The sequence below is a fragment of the Sylvia atricapilla genome, chromosome 1, assembly GCF_009819655.1.
Source record: "Sylvia atricapilla isolate bSylAtr1 chromosome 1, bSylAtr1.pri, whole genome shotgun sequence".
Classification (NCBI taxonomy): domain Eukaryota; kingdom Metazoa; phylum Chordata; class Aves; order Passeriformes; family Sylviidae; genus Sylvia; species Sylvia atricapilla.
The window spans coordinates 5263506-5288104 of record NC_089140.1 but is presented as its reverse complement, the minus strand read 5'-3'; the positions used below and the strand labels follow the sequence as shown (position 1 = coordinate 5288104).

At 39.8% G+C, this 24599-nt stretch overlaps 1 protein-coding gene across 3 annotated transcripts in view; it reads right to left on the bottom strand.

The window, feature by feature from the left end:
• The window catches only part of LOC136358179 (sodium channel protein type 5 subunit alpha-like), a 176572-nt gene that overhangs the window by 139876 nt on the left and 12097 nt on the right, over nucleotides 1-24599 (bottom strand). For all 3 annotated transcript variants that reach the window (XM_066314122.1, XM_066314104.1, XM_066314114.1), the window contains 2 exons: nucleotides 20551-20642; nucleotides 12225-12455 (listed from right to left, as the gene is read on the bottom strand). In XM_066314122.1, coding sequence (XP_066170219.1) covers nucleotides 12225-12455; nucleotides 20551-20642 — 323 coding nt within the window. The remainder of the gene's footprint in view (nucleotides 1-12224; nucleotides 12456-20550; nucleotides 20643-24599) is intronic.

The window sequence follows — 24599 nt, the reverse complement described above, 5'->3', positions numbered from 1 at the left end:
TGTGACAGCAGCTCTCGAGACTGAGCGTTGTTGAGGACTGGGGATCAATCTCCACAGAACAGGGAAAGATGTCACAGCTGCATCACCTTCCACCCCCCAGTTCTGCTGGGCAAGGACTTGTGCTTTTCTCAGGACAGGTGGCATTTTATTTGGGATACACAGAGTCAGCGGCACAAACACACAGACCACTTTCTCTCTGAGCTAGATGGTCTTTAAGGTCCTATCCAACACAAATCATTCCACGATTCTATGATTCCAGGTTTGATTGAAATAGTTGAAAACCAAAATGACACCTCCTGGTCAGCCAAATCAGAAGATAAGAACAGAGTCTGAGCACAGGATTAAGGAGGACAAGGATTCTCTGTGTGCAAACAAGAAATCTGAAATCTTGAGAATGGACAAAATTCTGTTGTCTGCTGTTGACATAAAAGCATTTACATTTCTAAAACAGGTAAGCATTTCTAAAATGAAGCATCCACATTTCTTTGGCAGGTGCCAAAGAGCCTTACAAAATGCAGACTGAGGAGCTGGTGTGCAGGTGCTGCTGGAGGGCACATCTTCACCATGGGGTCTGTGCAAGGGAGTGCCACAGCCACTGTGACATAGGAAACTGGTAATTTTATTCCATAATAATTTCTTATTTCATAATAACTGATAAACAAAGACACTGTGACAAACCTCGGGCTGAGGAAGAGGAAGGGAATAGGCAAGCTCCCCATTCCCCACTGATAAATGAAAGGGGGATTAGAGCTTTATACCCAAGGAAACAAATTGCTGTAGTATCAAAAATGTGCACAACAATCAATCTTTCCTTCAAAGCCCATTGGTTTGGGTTTCAGTCAAGCCTGCTGGGCAATCAGAGAGCTGCAAGAAGCAAACAGGCATCACTCTTGCCTTAAAGAACGAACAACCATGGTACCATATTCACTCATGGCCTCAGATTCCCATCAGTTAGCTCTAGAGTGGGCAAAGAACTAGGAACTCCTTTTTCATGCAGAGCAGGATTTTGTCTCTGAAAACTGCTCAACCTGAGGAATGCCACCTGAAAACACAATGATTTTTCACTGCCTTGGAAGACAGCAATTAATTTTCGTTTTGTTTTTCACTGAAAAATTTCAGCTTGTGAGTGGGAAAAAAAATAGAACAAATATGGAAAATGAAACTGAAACCCTCTATTTTAGGTGTTTACTTTTGGTGGGTTTTTTTAATTTTTAAAGCCAAAAACAAAAAGAAAAAAAGCCAAAGCCATGACCTCTGTGTGTGTGTACATAAACTTTATGGAACATGCCATTCTTTCCAAAGGTAAGGTTATTTTTTTTTTTTTTACCAGCTTTACTAAAAGGCTGATGTCACAATCGTAGGATACATGTTACTTTTTAGGAATTTTTCTACAGGAATTCCCAGAGTAAGGTAACTACCTGGTCATATTAAAAGAAGTAAAAGTGGTCAGAATAACAAAGTTCCTTCAAGCCCATGTTCTACTTCCTAGACTTCTCAAAGCAAATAACACTGGCCAGAATTTTATGTTCACTATGTGCAAGTGGGGAAAACCACAAATTTTCCACGTGTATTCTTGCAATATCTTCCTCCTAAAGTTCCTTATAATTTTGTCTGTTTCATTCCACCCTTTTTCTGATTTCTCATTATTTTCAGGTCTCTGCATTGCTCTCTCCCACACCAGGTGATTGTAACAGAGCAAACATTCACAATGCCTCCACTTGTCAAATTAACAGGGGATAAAAATAAAGGCAAACTTCCTGAAAAAAAATCCAATTAAAAATATGCTCCAGCTTTTGCTTTCCACACCTCTATCACACAACTGAGCAGAAAGCCAGCAGGGTACATGGACTGCAGGGTAAAAACCTTCTTCATTTCTGTGAGAAGGAAAATTTTCTCATTCAGAAAAATAAGAAAGGTTGTAGTCAGCTTAGAAAACACAGCTTCTGCCTCCAGTTTCTGCTCCTCCTCTGAAGGAGGAGCATTCCTACTGAAATGTTGACTCGCCTGACAAGAAATTAATTCCAATTAAAAATAAAACCGCCACAACAACCCTATACATTATCACGCTTGCATAAAGAGCAACATTCAAGTATCATTAGTCATTGCCCAGAGAAGAGTCCTCTGGCTGACTTTCTAACAAAAACTCCACAGAGGTGTTTGTTATCTCAGACTATTTATTGCAGCCACACGGGCACTCACTGCTTGGAGACTTTCTCAGTGCACTGGGGCTGGCACGGAGCACTGACAGCCACCCAACGCCCCCATTCCAAATTTGAAATGCTGTTCAGAAAGCTCCATCTCCTCCCTGTTGTGATACATGGCACAGAAAGGAAGCAGACAACACCCCCTCCTCGCCCTTTCGCCCACCACTTTGCCTCCTGGTAACACAGGATAATTAAAAGGAATCCTTGCTGCACTTGCTGTGTGCACACTGTGTCACACACGGCGGAGCCTCTAATAAACGAAATTGAGTTTGGAGATGAAAAACATGCCTCACAAAAGCCATGGAACAGGCTGTATTAAGGGTGTTATTAGGGGAGAAGGCTTGGGGGAAAAAAAAATATGGCGTTGCCAGTTAGTTTTTCCTGGCTAAAAAGGGTTGAAAATAATTATAATAATCAGTTACTCTCCTGTTGTTCAGCCCATGGCAGGAGATGTGGCTCTCCTTTGCTGCTGACCTTTCTGCTGAGTTTCAGAGGCTCTTGGGTGCTCTCCTCTCCTTGCTTCCCATCCTCCCTCTTTCCCTGGGAAATCCCTTCTAGCACAGCTCTCTGCTTTCTCCAAACCCTGTAGCCATGAGGAAGGACATTTCCTGAACTTCAGTTCAAAAAGGAACAGGAGGAGTTATGGCCAAGATGGTTGGGTGGGTAGAGGGAGCAGAGATCAAGGGGATAAACTTTATGTACAGCACTGGCAACTGCATGACTTTGTGGTAAACACAGCCTGGAATTCTGGGCATGAGTTGTCCTGCAGGAGATATGGAGGAGCTGGGAGGAGGTTGTAGAAAATCAAACAACCAGGTGGTGAGAGGAAAGTGGTCTTCTTCAGTCTGAGTCCCTCTGGTAGGCTTCTGTTAGTGCTTCCCCAGACAAGTCAGAGAAACAATTTTCCTGCCAGGCTTAGCAGTTGCCACAGCACAGAAAATGTCTCAAATTTTGACAGGACAGCTTTTTCCCCCATTTGTGAAAAAGCCACTAAAAATATCAATCAAGCCCTCTTGAGCTAGATGGCTCCCGTGCACTAGGAAGAGGCTCTGAAAGCCTCAGAGACCCACGGTACCTGTTTGTGCTGCTCACATGGTCTGAGGGAACAAAAAGCACATCAGGAGAGGAGGAAAAACACATCAGGAGCTTTTGGAGATGTGCACTAGAGGAGAGCAGAGAATTTAGATGCTGTCAAATTGGCTTGGGGACCTTGCCAAGCCCAGGAGCATCCCCAGGAAGACAAGACAGGACACAATGACTAGCAATAAACACACATGCTGGCTTTTAAACATCTTCAGATAACCTCCTTCAATGCCTCTGTGCCTCACCAGTCACTCAGACCCACACTATTAGGGCTGTAGGGTAGCAGCATGTAACTAAAAGCATATTCAGTACCACTTGTTTAGACATATGCTCCACATGAATAGGCAGCAAAGTGCTGAAGTGTGCTCTCTGCAAGTTTTGTAGAGGTTTTTGTGTTTTGTGGAATTTTTTCATATGTTTCACACAAAAGAATTAAAATCAAAAGCTGTTTCAAAGGTCAAATGCATTTGTGATTACAGACAGATGATGGACAAATAGGAAAAAAAACCCCACAACTTCTGCACTTACTGTGATAAAGAAAAAACTAAATTGGATCAAAAAATGGCTGAGAGACAGAAAACACAGGTTTAGATGAAAAGTCAGTATGCAGGACCTCTGCAGGCTAATGGAGGGCTGCACCTGCACTTCTTTGTTACATTTGTAAGTACAAGGGAAAGAGAGGGTGAGCAGAGAGGTAACAACATCTCCTATACACAGAATTTATCAGGTGAATAAAGTCTGAGGCATGGACTGAATGAGGAACACTAGAAACATCTACTCCACTAAAAAACAGGGAGAAGAGAAATACAAAGTGGAATATTAAGTTGTCAGAAAGTGAAGTAAAGCAGAGAAAGAGAAAATCTCACCTATTCATAACCTTGTCAGTCCTGAAATTCCCTTTATCAGTTCAGATAAGAGAGATGGATTCTCTTTTTTTTGGTAGGGTTCCTTAGTCAACACTTTTATGTAATATGAAGCTATGATCAGAGAAAAGTGTAATATTGATATACAGGAGGGCCATGCTGGGGTAACATACAGGAAAGAGCTGATGGACAGAGGCTTGTTTTTATCAGTTCTATTAAATAACTTTTCCAATGATGTGGACAAGGGGATCAAGTGCAGCCTCAGTCAATTTGCAGATGACAGCAAGCTGGGTGGGAGTGCTGATTTCCTGGAGGGCAGGAAAGGCTCCTCACTCTCTACAACTCCCTGACAGGAGGATGCAGCCAGGCCAGGCTTTGTCTCTTCTCCCAGGCAACAAGTGATGATAGAACTGGAAAAAATGACCTCAAGCTGCACATGAGAAGGTTTGGATTGGATATTAGGAAATATTTCCTCATTGGAAGAGTTATCAGGCATTGGAATATGAGGTGGAATGGGAGGTGGTGGAGTCACCATCCCCATGGGTGTTTAAAAGACATGTGAATGTGACACTTGGGGACAGGGTTTGTTGGTGGACTTGGTAGTGCTGGGGTAATGGTTGGACTTGTTGGTCTTAAAAGTCTTTTCCAACCTAAATGACTCAATGATCCAGAGGAAAGAGCATTTTCAGAGCTTTCAACAGGGTACCTGCCAGACTGGAAAGTATTGAGAAGGGAATGAGAATGACTGGGAAAATTTAAGAAGAGCAACAATGGGAAAAAAATGGGCATCTTTTATCCTAGAAAAAAGGTGACTATCACAGTTTAAAAACAGCATGTGTTTTGGAAAAGGAGAACAGGGAGCTTTGTGTGCTCCTAGTGACAAGAATGTGATAACAGTGGTTTTTGCCTTAAGAAAATGGAAGGGGAAAAAGAAAAGAAGAATTCTCAAAAACAAAGATAAAGGAAATATTTCTCACTATATTTCTCATTTGAACTGCTGAAGTTGCTGCTGCAGGCTGCCCCTGTGGACAAAACATTCAAAGAGAGATTTGTTGCCTGTGTAGATAAGGATATCCTAAGTTACAACAGTTAATGTTAAAAGAAAATTAGAAAAATATCTATACTTTGAGCTCTACTAATTGTTTTCTGGAGCAAATGGGGCTGTTTGGTGCCACAGAGAGATGTTGCTCTGGGTATGCCAAGGCCAGATTGAGCCTGGCAATTCCCATATTTTATCTCCACTACACTTGGGGCAATCCAGCACAGAAGAAATTTAACAGGAGAAAATATATCTTTACTTTTTCCTTAAAACCAGCGCAATAAGAGCAAGCAGCAGTGCAAGTTATTCTCTGCTCACAGTGCACCTGGGCTGAGTGCTCAGAGGTAAAAGCAGAAGATTCCTCTGGCCTTTGCAATGCACTTTATTGCTGAACATGAAGCATGGAGCAGTCCATGGACAGCCCTTAATGGGCACACAGAAAGTTCTTTTAAATGCACATCATTGTTCAAGTCAGGTGATGTTTTAATTCTGTAGCGTATGAACAACTTGAAGGTGCAGGAAAACTGAAAATATTTAGCCTGAATTTTCCATGGCAGATTTTCCTCAAGTAGATCTCTCCTTTCTATGAGCAGTGAGGAGAACAAAAGGTGTAACTGAGGCAGAAATACTCCTGGTTCACAAAATATTTCAGATAGTTACAATATAAGAACTTCATCTTTCACCACAAAGCTGAAAAAAATCATACTGGATGGTCAGGAAGAGACTGTATTGGATTATCATTATTATCAATAATATTATTATTATTGCATTATCAATTCCTATATTTTTATGACCTTTGCACTTTTGATGAGGCTTTCTTTTTCTATTTAGCTTAAAAAAATTAAGTGCACAGGTACAATATCCATGTTAATAACACATCAGAGCATTAAGTTTTGAGCATTGATGAAGCTATATATCAAAAGACCCACAGCACTTGAACAAAGCCACAATATTTACAGTTAAAGCAGAGTAATGTCAATAGATTCCATGCTGACAACAAACACCATCTGAAAGCCCAGAGAGGTTCCTTGTTTTAATCATTGGTTCATATACAATCATACATAATGAAACACCCATGCCAGTCCCAACTTGATTTATTGCTTCTCTCTTTCCTCCCACCTCCATAATTATTCATCAGACACTCACTGTCTTCTATTACCACCTCAAACACTTCAGCTCTCCCCAAACTGGCTACATTTATTATCTGTCCTGGACAAAATCCTTTTCTCTACAGTTCCCATATGGGTTCAGAGTATCTGTTCATAGAGCTCCATTTCAGTGGTTCTGGAAACAAAAATGATTTCATCAGGCAGAGAAAACAATCAGAAACAGAGCATAAAGAAGATGCCCACAGCCTCATCTACATGCAGACATACATTTCTATACATTCACAGCCCTGTGCCTCAGCATCTGTTCCATACAAGCCTCTGATCCCTTCTCAAGTGCTCAAGAAGACCACAGTTTGGATGGGTATTCCCAAAACTTCACCTACTCTACACATCCTTATAAATACAGAACCTGAAGCAGCCTTAAGTCTTTCAAGTCTAACTAAAGGTGACAAAAAAAAAATTAATCTTGATCTGGATTTTTTCTGTTAAAAGGTGTTTCGTTTTTTCCCCAAAGCACTGTTAAAATACAATTGACTATGGAAGACGAGAAAAATCACTGCCATGAAATGAATGCCAGAAACGACTCTAGAAGAAAAAGTAACAACCCTGAAATACCTCTTTTAAGCTATAAAAATAGTAGCTGATTCCTCCCACTAAACGGCTCATAAAGCTTGAACATTCACTTATTTTACTTGTTTGTTTTGGTTTTTTTAATGTCAATTTCTTGGACAGGAATATCTAACGGAAATTATAGGGTTGCTCTTTTTTATCTTAAAAGATCCTGATTTTGAGAGAAAACATATATAAAACACTTTAAAACCAAGACTCTTTCAGAGTGTCTTAAACAGAGTATTTATTCTAAAGAAAAAGAAAATGCTGAGGTTTAAGACTATCATTCCATAAGTAACTTTATAATTTAATTATAGTTTTAAGGCCCTTCTCTAAAGCGTTTTTTTCTTATGCTTTCAGCCCTTACATTAAGCCCTGCTCAACAAAAGGACTCAGATTTCTACTTACTGACTAGTCAATAATCCATTTTCATAATGGAATACATAAATGACATTAAAGATTCTAAAATCATCAGCTATATGAATCAGCTACACTCAGTCCACTGGTACATCTCTAAGCCAGTGACACATCTGACATCCTACAGCTTTTAATCCGTTCTAACTCGCACATTCATGAAGCTTCACTTCATCAAATAAGTCTTTAATTTAAACACCACGCCCCAAGACAGGCTTTCAAGACTGTTATTTGGAGCTGCTTTCCTAGAAATCTTTACAAGACTTGAAATTAGGCTTAGAGTTTTTTAGTCAGCTCGTATTTCGAAACTATTAACTCTCCTAATGATAACCAACACCTCAATGACTTCGATATTGATACATTGATCTCATCATGTTCATAATGCTGTGGATGTAAACTATCATTATTTTCAGCCTTTTTTCCCCCTCTTATTTCATTTTTTACTTACAATCACTACTGCATCTAAAAACTCCAGACTTCCAGGTTTGTTATTATTAATGTCTAAAAATAATCCTCCTTGGCCTTATTGATCACAATCTCTTACCAAATCTAGAACTGCAGGCAGGAAAATAATTACCTATCAGTAGTCACCATTTTCCCAGATGAATGATTGTAATTTTACCACTGGCACTTGACATGAAGAATTTTTTAGCCTGATTTTATCTGATGCTCACCTGTCCCTCATCCCACAATCCATTCATTCAAAGAGAAGTTGTACAGAGGAAACTGGGAGACCTGATGAGCTACTTCTCCCTTAATCTTCATTTTTTCCCCCTCTCTAGGTTTGCAATGGTAAGCATTACTCATTGGAGACAAAGCCAGAACGGAATAATTTTTCAGACAAGCCTTCTTTCTAGAGGTTGCTGTTTAAATTTTGAGCCATTTATATGGGTGAAAAGAATCTAAAAATTCATTTGTTCATCCTGAAAGAGAGATGCCCAGCAAAAGGCATATTTTAGATCTTCATCTCCACTGTGAGTTGAGGAAAGACTAAAAATTTGTCCCTTCTTGTCATGACTGCTGTGCCCTGTAATTAAGCTGAGACACCAGAGGAACCCACAGTTACTTAGCAGAAGTTTCTTTCACAGAATTAAGCTTTTAATTACATTGCCAAGAAATTTCCCATCCTGAAATTTCCCAGTCTGATCAGGAATATTTGCTGACACTTTTGTTCTACGACTTTGTATTCCAGTGTTTAGTGAACCTGAATAGCAGCCAGTTTGAATTCTCTCACAGGATCTCCATGCTTTTAATTTTGCCTCTTTCTTCTAAGGTTACCTGGCACTTCCTCCAGCTGCAGAAGCCATTGAAATTATGGCAAGAGCAGGTAAAATGTTTGGTACACGAGGCAGGAATTCTTTACGGGATTTAGTATATGATCATGTCATGGCACATGGGGGCGAAAACCCCACAATTGTCAACAATATTAGCAACCTTGCAGTGCAGGATTGATAAGATTTATAGAAAAAAGGCTTTTCTGGAAGACACTGGTAGAACAGGAAAGTACCCATGGGTCTTGAACATGGAGTTAAGGGAAGGAGTTCCAGAAATCTGCGGTTGTGGTGGTTATTTCCTCAGGGATCAACTAAAAATCAAGAGCTACCACATAACTGTGGTCAAGCCAGTGATGACATGAAGTTTACAAACTGACTTTTTCCCTGTATATAAAACCAAAGCAGGAGAATTGAGAAGACAGATGAGAAAAAAAATTTCCTGCCTGGAGGCTGAATGCAGATAAGGAAAGATTACAGAACTTTGTCCAGATATGAAGTAAGTTTTGAATAAAAAAGACGACCTGGAGCCATCCCAGGTCATCCCACATGGCTGTCCCAGAGACACAACCAAAACATCCCCTGTGGAAATTGCCCCCAGCACACAGTTATCTCAAACTAAAAAGGGCTTTGAAAGACTCAAAACTCTGTTCTTATCTTTCTCACACTTCTAAATGACTAAATTCTCTCAACTATTTCCTCTACAGCACCAAGAAATTCTTCCCTCTATTACCCTGTTAAGGAATTTTACTGATTTCTGTTTTTCCATTCATGCAAAAAATGGTTTTAAGGCACAGGAGGAGGCTAATGCCATTTTAGAGGTTCTGTGCTGCCCTTTAAAATACTAAAAACATTCTTAAAGAATCCAAAGCAAATTTTTGCTCTTAAAGAAGAGCAGAACTGTCACACCACCCCATTTTAATTCACATTTAATTTGATGTCCTGATGAACAGAATTAAGAACTTTTCCAATTTTAGATTTCAGTGGTTTTTCTTTACATCCCCTTTTTCCTCTAAAGTATTATGGATCTCTGACAGTACTTCAGGTTTCTGTTTTCTGGAGTTTTTTAGATTAGTATCCCTGCTCCAAACTAAATTACTCAGCCACATTGTTTTTGAAATCTCCAAAGAGCTCTTGTAATTGTCTGTGCTCCTTTCGAGTGAACTCTACTATCTCAACATGTCGGCCAATTTTCTTCTCTAGTTCTTCTTCAGAGCAAACACTGACACGATTCTGTTTCTTAATATATTCCTCTTTTTATCTAATTTGGTCTGCCTACACTTTAATCTAACTGTATGTATTGCTTAATTCCCTGCAGTCCTTGAAATTTGGACTGTTATTAAATTGTGGTCAGTGCCTCCCCTTTAAACGGTCACTTTATTTCACCATAATACTTATGCAAAATGAAATACAAAGCACTACCCCATCTAGTCACAAAATGAGCCAGTCCTTCCATTTCTGACTCACTCTAGTGCACCAGCAAACATTAAATGAAAATCCTACTTAATATTGTTTTCTCTTGCCTAATAGCTGAGCCTCCTTCTTCAGCATTTTGAGGAAGAAATTCCTCATGAATGAATGAGAACATTGTTCTTATTCAGAGGTCACTATCATTTTCTTATAAATCTACTCTTCTTTTAGGTTTTCACAGGCCTTCTGCATTGCCTCAACACTTTCACTATTTAAATAATTTCTGTCTATCCAAAGTAAGTGACAACTGCTTGCCATGTCTTTATTTTCAGATATTATGAAAACAATCATTGATATTATTATTACTTCCTTGTAATGCCACATGGTCAAAATTTAATTCACTTTAATTCATTATCTCACCAAGTTGGTTATCTTTGTAATAGGTAAATCTTCTCTAGTGATATCAAGTATATTTTCATGACCCTGTTAACCAAAGTTGGTTATCTTCGTAATAGGTAAATCTCCTCTAGTGATATTAAGTATATTTTCATGACCCTGTTAACCATTGCTGGATTTCCTGTACAGATTTCTGGGAGTGTCTGCCCTCCTCCCCATATCAGAACTACATAAATAAACTTGCTCATGGTATGCTGGAGCAGCTGTACAATTCCTCACATTTAAAGCAGTGCTGCAGCTGGCCCTGACATTATCTGTATTTTAACAGCCTATCTTGTATCACATTTACCCTACTGCCATTTCCAGAGAGCCAGACTATCTTCATGGCTCCATTTCTTCCTTTTCCCTTTGCTGCAGGGCTTTGTGCTCCCAGCCATCACTGTTTTATCCCTCAATGCCTCTGTGAGAGAGGGAAAGCAGCACCTCACACAGCTCTGTTATCTGTGGGTAGAGGGGCCCTGAGGTGCCTTAATCCACCACAGGTGCACAAACCTTTATCTTGCTGATCTTTATCTCTCTTGATCCTTACTAGCTCCTCTCTGGAAGCAGGGGTAAGATGGGTGGGATAACATTTCAGAAGGTTCCACATCATCCAGCCAAAGTCCAAGAGCTCTTTCCCCTTTCAGCTGATAAGGGGCTCTGATAAGGGGCACTGAGAGGACACACAACCTGATGGTCAGAGCCAGCTCCAAAGACAACCCTCACTCAGCCAGAGCTTTGTGACCTGTCCTTCCTTAATGCTGCATCACCCACATCATGCCTTAAAGACACCCCTGGTGAGTTTATTATTCCTTGAAGGAAATCCTCTTAATACCACTGTTTCCAGGCTTCTCAGCCCACAGAGAGAAGAATTGGATAGAAAGACCAGAAGTCACCAGTGGGGAGAAGAGGGACTGCCCCTGGCTGAATCCCTGGGTCGAGCCAGGCAACTCCCAGGAGTCAGATTTGGGGTTTTCATAGTGCAGGTGACAGCAGATGTAGGATTGTAGGGTCTACAGAGCCAGAGCAGAGTTACCCCATGACACTGTGACACTGCCTCTCAACCAAATTCATGGGTCAATGTGTTGATGGGTTGAGTAAGTGGTTCATTTTTCTCCACAAAAGAAATACAAAAGGTCACTGCTCAGGAGTTTGTAGAGGATGGCCAGACCCAAATAATTAATTAGGCCCAAACAGCAAAAGATTTCCTTAAAACAATTCTCTTGGAGTTTTTCAGATTAAAAAAGACTGAATTGCTTTGCTTTACCTTTTGAATTTTTTTAAGGCCATTAACTCAAATTCTGAAGTTTTTCTAGAAAATAGTAAAGCTATAAATTGTTTTCAGTGAAACAACATGCAAAAAACAGACTCACACACAGAGTTGAAATTTTCATGTGATTGCTCAATTCCAGAAAACAGTGCTTTTAAAATATATAAGACACTCTAAAACTGTGAAAATCATTAGTGAGGCAACTAGGAATTTATAGGAAAGTACCAAAAGTATTTTCAGGAAGAACTGTGAAGGCACCATAGAGATTCAGACAAAGCTACCTAGGGCTTTCAAAAGCACGTTGACATCACGAGGAGCCAGTAGTCATGTTCTGCTGAACCACACACAGACTTCCGTCAATATAATTGAAAAAAAAAAAAAAAAAAGGACAAAAAAAAGACAAAAATCCCCCAAACAAACAAAAAACCACCCCAGCAAACAAAAAATCCAGAACAAACAAAAATCCCCAACCCTCAAACGAGGCAGAAACCAGATTACAGGGCAAAGAGGTGCCTACCTGGATCACTAAGAAATTCCTCTGAGTTGTTCCACGTCCTACCATCCAAGTACAAGGAGCCATTGGTGAAGTTATACATGGTGTAATCCCTGACACATTTGTGTCTCAAGTTTCCCATGAAGAGCTGGAGGCCTATGAGGGCAAAGACACTCAAGCAGAAAACGGTCAGGATCATCACATCTGCAAGTTTCTTAACAGACTGGATAAGTGCCCCTACAATGGTCTTCAGCCCTAGGGAGATAAAAGCCGAGAGTTTATAGACTGAGAGACTGAAATATGTCTGCAGACAGCTGCTTTTCATGATGAAAATCTCCATGGGAAAGGGAATCTGAAGGGCTTTCAGTGTTCGGACGTCAGAAATGAGAGACAAGTGATCACTATGAATGTGTGGTTTGGCCTGCTTTTGGACCAAAGTCCTGCAATTGCACAAACACTGCTTTAAAAATGGAGGGGAAGAACTGGATGGAGGGACAGTGAGATACAAAACTATCCATGGATAAAGAAAATATGGAATGTGTTTTACATTTTCATGGAGCTGCAGTAAAGGTGGTAAAGCCTAAATCCCATTGAATTTTGAGGAGGTGAATTGCTTTTAAATCTCTCAGGTGATTCTGATAACTTTATCCCTCACATAAACAGATGAAGAGGTATGGAAATGCTGTTTATTCCCTGATTATTTTTACATATTTTAGTGCCAAATCCAACATGCTGTCCTCATATGAATAATTCCTCTGCCTTCAATTCATTTGCTTAAGACAACAAGAATTCGGGATTAGAAAAAAAGCCAAATACAGGCAATCAAATAAACACAGTGGAAATTATTTGAGTAAAACAACCTAAGGCTCCAACACTACCTGGGCAAAGTAAATCATTTTATAATATGCTGCCAAAGTAGATAAATCCTCCCATTGCATAACACCAAAGGCTTGGGTCACACAAATTAGCTTCTTCTCTTTCATTATTTTACCCTGTAACACTAGCTTCAGTTTATTCTTCCATAAATATTCAGATATAAATAGTTCTAAAGTTTTCTCAAGTGCTAGTTTTTGCTTTTGAAGTGTTCCTGGAGATCAGCATTGTTTGAGCTGATTGAATATTACATGATTATGACAGGAAAAACCTATTCCTTTTTTAAAAAGGACCCTTCTCTTCTAAGCTGGTGTGCTGTAGCTGGACATTAATATCAGCTGCACATTGGTGGCAATTTTGTCATTTCTTTCCTATTTATATTTAATTAATCCTAGTAAGTAGTAATAAGAGCTTCTGCTAATCCATGTCACCAGTATGGCAGCAATAAGAGAAATTGATTTAAATAGAAAAAAAAAAGAAAATGCAAAGAGGAAACAGGAGGAATTCTCCTGGGTAATATTCAGAAGCACAGTGATTTTCTCACTGAATATGATCATACACATTAAATCTCAGTTCCTTGGAATTCCACCCCAAGAGTCTGGCAGCCACAAAGGGTGAGCTAGTGCTGCATAATTGGAAATAATGTGAAAATGTACTTCAGGACTCACAGGAAAGCAAAATTAGCTCTTGGCTTTGCTTGAAAATCTCTGGTTAAAGTGAGGGGAAACCAGGGTTTCTCAGATGAGGATGAGCTGCTGGAATGGCCAACAGGTGCAGCACTCCCTGCATTGCATTCAGCAGCCTAAAATACTCCACTCCAGCACAGGATATTGCTCATCTGTGAATGCTATTAACATCTGTACAATGGCCCATTTAACCAAAAGGCACTGATCCATCAGGTGTGGGGAGCTTTCCCCACTAAAATTTTTGCTTGCCTTTCTAAAATTAGTTTGTGGCATGGTAAAGAGGGCGAGGTTAGACAGCTCCCCGCTTTGTTAAAAAAAAAAAAAAAAAAAAAAAAAAAAAAAAAAAAAAAAAAAAAAAAAAAGCATAAATTATTGCAGGACAAACATTAGGCAAAAGCTGGATTTTCATGCTACCTCTCCTGCTCACCAGAAAGAGATTTTACAAATTAGGTCAGTTCTACTCAGGTACTTAGTAAAAGGCTGACTTTGAATTTTTGAACCCATCTGTAGGCTTGGATACCTATTATCATGCCTATTATTCATTTCAATAAAAATGAAACCTCTCCTGTAAATCTAGTCTTGAGTAATTTTTTTTTTACCTGAATGGGAAGTAGTTTTAGATGAATGCCAATTCTGAAAGGACTTCTGGGGTGTCACCCTTGCCCAGCATTATAAGACCTTTATAACATCCAGGTCTTACACAAGTAGTGAGGTGAGGAAAAAATCTGGACATGAGCTAGAATTTTAAAACTTTTTAATTCTAATAGTCTGAAATATTTACAGTGATTCTTATCATTGGTTGTCCTTTGAACGCACAGATGTTGCTTTACTGAAGTTGGTTGAACTTGGGACATCCAAATGCAAACTGAGTCTTAAGAAAAGGAAAAAAAAAATACCACAATTTTTTTTACTGCCATACTCTCTGTGAAATCCCTGCAGAACATTTATTTGTTTGTAATACAAATACAAACTTGGAGTTTGATTTACCATCTAAGTGCACTAATCAATCTTACTCATATGGGCAAGGACAATGGGAGTCCTAATGTGAAAAGGGATAACATTAGAGAAAAAAACCCTACAAAATTCTAGCCACCAATAAAGACTATCTGTTTTCAGCACCAGGCCTCAGTATTGCCAATTTCGAGGTCATTTCATGAAACATGTTTTTCTCAGATTACTTACTGGAGTTTTAAATAGAATAGCAATTCTATACTCTTAGTTTTACAAGTTCATCCCTCACAGGTATCAAATAATTTCTTTATGAGAGGGTTTTCTGCTTTACTTCCTTTTAAAACTTTTTGGTTTTTTTTTTTTTTTTTTTCATAGCTTACAAGCTTCTGAACAATTTAAGAGGATGATGCTTTAGTAGTACAATTTTTGTAATTAAAGACCATTTAAAAATAACTTGTACTCTGCCTCCTGGACCTTTGTTAAAACTTTCCAGGAAAACCACTTGGAGAGTGTTATACTTACTGCTGAACTGTTTTTCCTCACCCTTTAAAACCAAAATTCTCTCAGAAAATTAAGTAGTATCCATCATAGTGGTTGACAAAACTAAGTACCACAGCAAAGGAAAATATTTAATCCATTGTTCATTTAAACTATCTGTGCCTCTAAAATGGAAGGACTGAGGGAAATTAAGGACACTCAGGACCTCTTGCAGGTGCTCTCCATCTCTCTGATTCAATCCCATGTTTTGTAAAGGCAATGCTAGATGTATTCAAATTTAGAGCACGGTTAAATCTTCTGGATAAATAATCCTTCTTTGAAATAGTGCCAATGAGAGCACTGCAATATAGCTTAATAGAAGATGCTATTTATGGGGCATTAAAGGCATTTACTTAATTCTTGCAAGTCAAACATCAAACCAGGCAGCATGCAGGAAAAAAAAATCCGAGAATCTGATCCAAAGCTGAGTAACATCTACACAAGTGAATGACAATGGGTCTATAGATTACTCCCTGTGGAGTAAATCAATAACAGGCTTTTTCTGAATCACTGACTTCTTTCCACACCTCTGGGCCAAATCCTGCTTGCATGATGTGAAAAAAACCCACGAGATCCAAAATCAGTGGAATGGAGGCTGTATAGGCAGCCTGACATCTGCAGAGAGCAAGAAGAATTTGGCCCAAACATTCCTGTTAAGGCAGGTAGAAATTATCACATTCAGAGGTTAATCAAATAATCATTTTTTCAAATGCAAATCGGAAACCATAGAAAAATGCAAGCAACACCAAACAATGAGAAATGGCAAGATCCCAAAACATCATCCATTCCTTATGCGAGATGTGAGGAAGTATTAGCATAACTCAGAATGACATCCATACCAGATGTTGGCAATCACCTACAGAACATCAGACACGTTCATGCACAGTCTGGAAACAAGCAGGAAGAAGAGGAAAAATAAAAAAAATAAAATAAAAAAAACCACCAAAAGAAAAAACCAAAACAAAACCAAAAAAGGTGTGACTTGCAGCAGGATTGTCCTCACTGTGTCCATTCCTTTCCCTGAGGATACACCTGTGTCCTGTGTCGTGCAAATATCTGTATGAGTCACATGAGTGTAGGGACAGAAGGGCTCACCCTTGATGAGTGTATTTTGTCATTAGTTACTGAGACATGGGGCAGCAAAGGGTTTAACAACTGCGTTGGCAAACTTGAATTGGTGTCAGCATTCCTGCAGGCTGGCTTTGTGTGGGAAAGTGACTGACAGGCCAAGTCTCCAAGGAAAACACAAATACGCCATATATTTCTCACCTCTGGGATAGTTACTTCTTGAGTTAAGTGATTTACCCACCGAAAGGGTGACATTTATCTCTCTGTAGCAGGAGATCAGTAGGCTGAAGCAGTGAACAGGGGTCAGTCTCCTCCACACAGTCTTAATTCTTGTTCTCCGAGCTCTGTTCTGGCTATCACAGAGGCACTGGATAACATTCACAGCACTATTTATAGCCTTCAGTCTCACACTAACTTAAATGGGAGCTGGATCAGGCCCCAAAGTGCCTTGGCCCAATTTTCTATGAGGTCACCTTTCCCCGGGATCCTGTCATTTTCTGTGAATGTCCGTGGTGTACACACCTGTTCCAGAAAGAGCAAGGGAGCTTCCCTGGATACAGCTGGATACAGGCAGCTTACAAAATCCTGGGGATGATGATGATGATGGCCTGCTTTTTGTGGTCTTTAGATGGAGAGGGTGTACCTCAGGGTTCATCTTATCTCAATTAGTCTTTATCAAAAACATTGGTGATTTCCATGAGGATAAAATATGATCCAAGACCCTCTGTTGTTCCTATAGGGCCCACTGGGATTTGGGTTCTCTGGTAATGGGATGCTAATGGGAGACAAATGGATGGCTTCAGTGGATTGTTCTGCTGCTGACCACGGTTCCTATTTGGCTGGAAAAACAAATGAATCCAGTTGCCATGGCAACGTTCAAGACGCCAATTAGTAAATCAAATCACTGAGAGTTAAAGGCTTTAAAATGCTCCCATAGAGAAAATGTTACCTATTTCTGTTACCTGAACCTGTACAAAGCTTGTTTTCCTCTCAATACCATGGAGAAACTGGAAAACAGGAAGAAATGGGTGTGTTCAGTGCAGAAAAGGGAAAATGGAGGGGTTCTATGAAGGTCTGGTGTGTTAAGGGCTGCCACAGGAGGTAAGGCAATGACCTGATGTCTTACACTGCTCCAGGGTAAAAAAAGAGAGAGCTGATCATGCAGCAAGACAGAGGGAGGCTGGATTCAGAGGCAGGACCTGCAGGTCCATGGACATTTGGAACAGGAGATATTGCCATTATGACACTCAAACTGAGCCCCAGCTCTCCAGTGAGAGGGAAGCTGACTGGTAGATGCCAAAATCTGCGTTCTTGGGTCTGGATCCGAACCATCCACCTGGGACAAATCTTCTATTGACAAAAGCAGTGAGCTGCTGGAAGAGTTCCTGGCCTCCTCAAGACCCTGGGACCTCCACCTTTGAAGGGCTGCTCAAAGAAGTTGAGCAATAAACACCACACCATGCTGGAGCTGTGCCAAATACAGCCTTAGACCAGGAGAATTTTGGAGATCTGTTTGAGCCCTGTGAGCCCTAAAGATCCCTGTGCCTGCTTGAGCACTTAGAGCCAGACATTAAAGGTAGGTGAGATTTTTAAAAGCACTAATTGTCAGCTTTACCGACTCCCTCTGGAGTCAATAGAGAAACCCATTGATTCCAAGTGAAGCAGAATGCCTTTGAAAAGCAGCCTCTAAGTGCTTTGCTGGACAGAAGCCTTGCACCACCCAGGACTTGGCCCGTGGCTTTCCGTAAGCAATTTCACTGAGCGGGGTCAGCCCAAGCATGTTTGTGCAAATAGAGGTACCTGATGGAAAAGTGATCAATTTTATTGAGGGAAAGCTCAGATATTTCCAAAGGTGAATCAATACAGCTTGGTGTTTTTCACCTGAGAGGTGAAAGAGGAAGCAAAAATAACAACCACCTTCTCCTCCCCACGGCAATTAACCCCAAAAAATCTCATGAAATATATTAATGGTCATCATCTTTTCATTTTTAAGCCTACTGGGGGGAAATATTTCACCTCAGCATAAGCCTATGTTATCATTAAAAACTCAGAATGATCTCCAGAGAAACCACAGCATCATGTCCAATATATCACTTAAAATATATATGCCTAACTGTAAGATGAACTGACTCCTCTGAAATGATCTGCTAATATTAAAAAAACCCACCTTGTCTGTGTTTCACTGGCAGCTATGGCAATTTGTAGCTCTCCACATTTGTAATTTAATACTCAGGGCACAGGTAATCTTGATGATAAAATCAAAGACCAGATATTCTATTAGCATACCTACACGCAGTTATGTCACCAAATAATTTAGGGACTTGTACATAAAAATGCAGTTATCAAAAAAACCTAATCAAATACTCAGTCAGAATGAAAAAATAGAGTGTGAGTTATAAGCATTAGTTTAATAAATAGCACTTCTCTCTCTTTTTTCTTTTTTTTTTTTTTCTATTAACCAACAAATGGAACAGCTCAGTGCTTAGTATCAGTGAAGGGTTTTGGTGTATTTGAATCTGGATTTTTTTGAATCTCAGTACTCACTTTTTTCCCCACTAAGTCATATCTTATCATTTGATGTAAACCAAGCCTCAGCTCCTCCTCTGATACAGGACAGCAGAAAATTGTTATATATATAACTGAGAAAAATTGACAGGCTCTGCTCTGAAGAGGCTGAAGCCTGAGACAAGATGTAAGGTGAAAGGTGTCCCCTGGAGATGGATATCCCTCCAAGTTAAGTCTTCAAATTTCTATCAAAAGAATCTAGGAAACAAATTCTGGCTTTCTCTCTGGGTAGCCACCACCATCTCACAGGATCTGTAAAGCTATGCTCAGCCCTGTTTTCCAAGGAAAATGAAAATCCTTTCTCAATGGAAATCCCATTAGAGAAAACTTAAAAATCTCCACTAATCTCTGCTAATAGATTATCCTTTAAAACTTAAAGACAAAAATTAAGACAGGTTTCAAGGACCTAATGAATCTTAGAGTACTCTTTAAAACCTGTGTTTGGACACACACCTTCAATGAAAAGCACCTTTCCCAGTAATTTCCCTGATTTTCATTACTGTGGTATTGGAACGAGGGACCAAGCTTCAGATCTATATATATTATTTTTTCTTCACAACTCCATTCCTGAATTCCCATTTCCAACTTATACTCCATGTGGTGATGAGTTTTAATACATACCTCTATAAGTTTACTTCACAGAATTTGTTTAGATTGATATTATAATGAATAATGGAGTGGATGGAAAAGCCTTTCTAACCTTAAAGACCTGTGAGTGAGAATCTGAGCAGTTCTCTCGATGTTTTGAATATTTTTAACATGTAATTGCCAACATCTGTTCAGGATTATCACAGATAGGATCTACCATGCATGGATTCTGCTATCTTCTCTATCTTGTCATGCAGGTTGGAGATGTTAAACACTGAGGCTGAATGAGACCTGTCCATAGATAATGGCTCAGCAAGAATGTTTTGCTGTATGGTTAGTCCTCCAGTAGACATATCTGTATTAATTACTTAATAATTTATTTTTTTTAATAGTAAGAGATTATACAAAGAGTTTCTTTCACTACCAGATGTGTAGTAAAACTGATTTCTTTTTTTTTTTTTTGAGAGGGTGAAGAGGGGAGAAATCATGTTCTTGAAAATGTGAGAAAATGTGAACTGATGAAATGCTGAACCTACCAAAATAAATAATGAAATGTTTTCCAATCTCCTCAAGGCCCAAAATTTCAGCAGTGTTTCTATCACATGCAAATGGATAAATACCATGACAAATTAGGCTATCTGTGCCTGAAGTCTTGAAACCTCAGCTCACAGCACAGATTTAGATTCCTCTATCGATGTGCTCTTAAACATGAATATGCATTTTGAGGTCATCAACCCTCCATTTCTAAAAATCAATATCCGAAGGTTTTAAAAGATTTTCATTGCCATTTTCATACGGTTCACAAATGAGCACTTTATGTGTGTGATTCACGAGCCACGTTCTTACTGCACCACTTGTGAACTCTGTAATTTTGGAGGCACTCTCACTCCTTCTGCCCGCAAAAACCATACTGGAAAAACAGTAAAAAAACCCAAATGTATTCTATTGACAGGTCACATTCCCTACATTCCTCCATTTCCTGATCAGCATCTATGGTTTTAGTCTTTGGTAATTACAGTGTTTGCTACTGGAAATGGCATGTAGGCTTTAACTGCAGCCCGAGTGTTTAACCTGATTTTCACCTGAAATGACTGAGATTGTTTTCAGCGCCCGCAGTACTCTGAACGTTCGTAAGGCTGAGACATTGCCCAGGTCCACAAATTCAGTTATGTATCTGTAACAAGGGAAAGTCACACACAGACAATGACAAAACACCAGCCAAAGAAACAACAATCAAAGGGACAAAGAGAGACAGAGAAAGAATCACTTGTAGCTGAGAGCCAAAAACGTAAGGATCAGGGCGTCTTACCTGGGATTACTGAAATAGTTTTTAAAGCTCTCAATACCCTGAAAGTCCGAAGAGGTGAAACACTGCCTACATTCACAAATTCTCCTACATACCTGTAGAATTAAGTCACAGTTATTTGGAATTACACAATAGAGTATGAGACTTGTCTGAATGAAGAAAGCATTCATACACAGTGGGAGTGAACGCAGCCGAATGAGAGGTGCACCCACTTTTCAGGCTGTTCTTTGATGCCATTTGCCCCAGGTTTTTATTAGTGCACATCATTTCAAATGCTACTTGAACTATTAAACTTTTCTAATAGGCATCAATCCTTTAAAAGTACTGGGTGAACTCTGTTATTATGCTGTTCGGCCATAAATACTTTAAAGATTTTACCATCATGTAGTTGAACAACAAAAAAAAAAAAAAAAAAAAAAAAAAAAAAAGTTCTTTACATTACTGGAAATATTAAGAGTTATTTTGCTGCTTCAAATACTCAAGCAATTTTCACATAATAGCTTCTGAAAAGTACATATAGGACAACATAGCAAAATAGTGCAAACATTTCGACCGAGTTATTTGGCTTAAGATGCTGTATTCTGTGGTAAAGCAAATTTTGGTTCCAGGAGATGCTTTAAATTGCATTTTGTTTTGTATTTCAATTTCATGCCCCTTGGCTGTGGGAAGATGGAGTCTAAATGAATATAACTGCCATCCTACTAAAAACTCTTTATGATTAAAATACCAAACCCAGCTGTTCCCTGCCATGCCTCTTTTCGTCATCCTGGAGACCCATCACATCTGAGCTAAATGCTCCCAGGAGGGAGCATTCCCATTTTGGAATGAGTTTCATTTTATCAATGTTGTACAAAATTATTTCCTCCAAGTCAGTCTGCAGCAAAGCCATAGTCACCACTGTATCTTCAGAACAAAAGAGATTTTGGACCCTTGGATTCCACTTCTAAAATTCTACCAAATTTAATTTGACTGCCCTACTTCTTTGGGGCCTTTGTTTTTAAATGTTACAGAAAAAACCTCACCTGGTTATTTTAAAAAGCCTGCTTAAGTGGGCTTTGTCCAAAGGCCCCTGGGGAGGACAAAATATCCTCTCCATATCTACTAATCCAGATTATAGCCTGGAAGAACAATATTGCTTTTCTTCATAATCTCACAGGGGAGTCTGGGCAATGATTTACCTGTTTCCTCCCCAGCTTTACCCTGTGTTTTTTTCCCAAACTCTTCTTCAGCATGAAAGGAGGAGGAAAAAATAATTTGGGGAGAAGTATTAGGGTGCAAATATGGTTTTGCTGACCAGAGATTTGTAAAAAACCATTATAAATATGTGAACAAGCATATGAAGCAGATAATATTGCTGCTTGTAATAGTCAATTAGGACTTATTTTGGTCATTTTTTCGATCAAAATGCTGCTGACCAGTTCTTCTCTACCAGGGTATGAGAAGCAACTGGAATTCCTATCCTGAATTTTCCCATTAGCCAGGGAATTGCTTACTGTCTTTAAGATTTTGACACTGCACTTTCTTACCCAGAGTTACAGCTGCCTCTCCCTCACCTGTCCTGGAAAGAGGGACTCGCTAGTCTGGGAGAGAGGGATCCAAACAAGGGCAGTTGCATAATTTCCCTTGAACCCACCCCAGAGATGGTCACAGGCCATGGCTGTGTCCACTGGGACAGGACAGGAGAAAAGCACCAGAGACCTGCAGCACTTCTTATTCTGCAGTGTGCTACCTAAAACTACTCTCTGTGGCCCAATCTGTGCTGTTTCTGCCCAAAAGAGAAGACAAGAAGCTATTCTGCAACAACTCTGGAGCAAATGATGGTGTTCCCACTGTAACACCCATCAGTGAAATAACGGTATTTTCTGTTAGCTCAGAACCCTGGGTCCATCTCAATCTCATGGCCCCTTATCAGGCTCCTCCATTTTGAATTCCCAGGCCATCTTTGTTTGCAGATACAGAAATACCTCTGGCAGCACACAGGCTACAAGCAAAGACAACACCAGAGTTACCTGTGTGATCCATCTTACTTTAAATTACTTACAAATTGGATTTGTATGAAGGCTAAATCGTATCAGAATAGATTCCATTATCCAAGGCTCTGCACTATCTGCTGCTTGCATACTTGGGAAGGAGGTTTCATTGTACACATGGAGATCATATTGCAGCCACTTTTAACTCTCTCACTGCTGCCCATGGGCTCAAGGAAACACTTCCCCATTTCTTTTTTATTCCAGAATTCAATTTATTTTTCCATTCTTAAAGGCTTAGTATAATATACCTTAAAGTAAGAAACAATAGGAATGGATTCTGGTTCTGAAGAGATATTTGATATCGAGAAAATTGTTTGAGGTTAAGAAGGTTGATAGCTCACAGTTGCAGGTCTCCCTGTTTTGGGGATGCCCTAACTAAGATTTAAAATATCATTTGGAAAGAAAATCGAAAGGTAGGTAGGAAAAAACGCTGACTCCCAAGCCTCTAATTAGAAAAACTTTAAGGATTTTTCCTGATCCTTGGACTGGAGCACTGAGTGGCCATTCACGTCTAGAATTAGAAAAGAAAAGGGTGGGGTAAACCCACAAGCTGTGGGCACCAAATCCTGATTCCTACCAACAATATTTCCCCTGTGGGTTACTGTCCACCTCATTGTCTGTGCAAACTTTCTCATCTTTCCTGCTCCCTGCATCCCAAATGTCTAGAGAGGATGTCGAGACAATTGAGAGGATGTCGAGACAATTTAAGGAGTATTCAGGTCATGTCCCCCACTGACTGTTCAGACCTGAATTTCAGTCTGAGATGCCCCTAAAGCTGGAGGAGAAGCCTCAACCTCTGCCCAAGTTGACAAGACAAGGTGGAGCACATTCCTGGTCAAAGCTGGAAGCCGTGGTTCCTCTTGTCCTTGTCTCTGCTCCTTTCTACCTTACTGTCAGAGACCTCCTTCTTTCTAGAGAAGTGAGAACCCAGGCACAGAAATTCTCCGTGTTGTGCTGAATTCTGAGACCTACAAATAAACTCACATCCTAACTCACAAATGATGGATGATTACATCCTGCTTTTACCACCTGCCTGATGGACAAGAGAGCAGGATGGTACTCTGTGCTGTCCTGTCCAGGAGAATTGCACTTAGCAATGCTTGAGGAAAAGTTAAGCTGCGAAAAATACCTCATGTGTGCTGACCTCCAAAAGGTTCTCCCCACCTACACTGATTTGTTTTTTTAAAGGCTTATCATAGTGGCCAGATGTCAGTTCAGCCAAATCCATAGGAATGCAGTAACAGATACCAGGACCTGGCCTAGGGCTGGCTTAGATCCAAAGCCTACTGAAATAAATGGGAATGTCCCTGAGGAAGTTCGCTTAGGTTTTACACACCTTCCTGCTGTTCTCCTAAATGCTGCTAAGAACCACAGAATTGTAAAATATTTCAAGCTATGGGAAGAGACCCATAGAGACCAAGAGTCCAGTTCCCTGCTCCTCACGGGACTACCTAAAACTAAACCATTTGACCAAGAGCATCATCCAGAGTCTCCTTGAATACTGGTCTTGATCCCTGTGCCCTAACAGAGTTGTGCTTTCAACTTCAGTGGCCCTCACTGGTTTTTTAGCTAACTTTGGTTGAATATTCTTTCCTGATTTTGGTTCCATTCAAATTTCACAGCCCCAAGAGTTCAGCTCAGATGTTGGTGCTAACACACTTGAATATCACTTAATGCTGTGAATTATGATGTTAAAAGATGGCAGCAAGAACTAACCTAAACCCAGAATTGAATACAGGTATCAATAAGCAGGGAAAAAAAAAAAAAAAAAACCAAACCAAAAAACAACAAACAG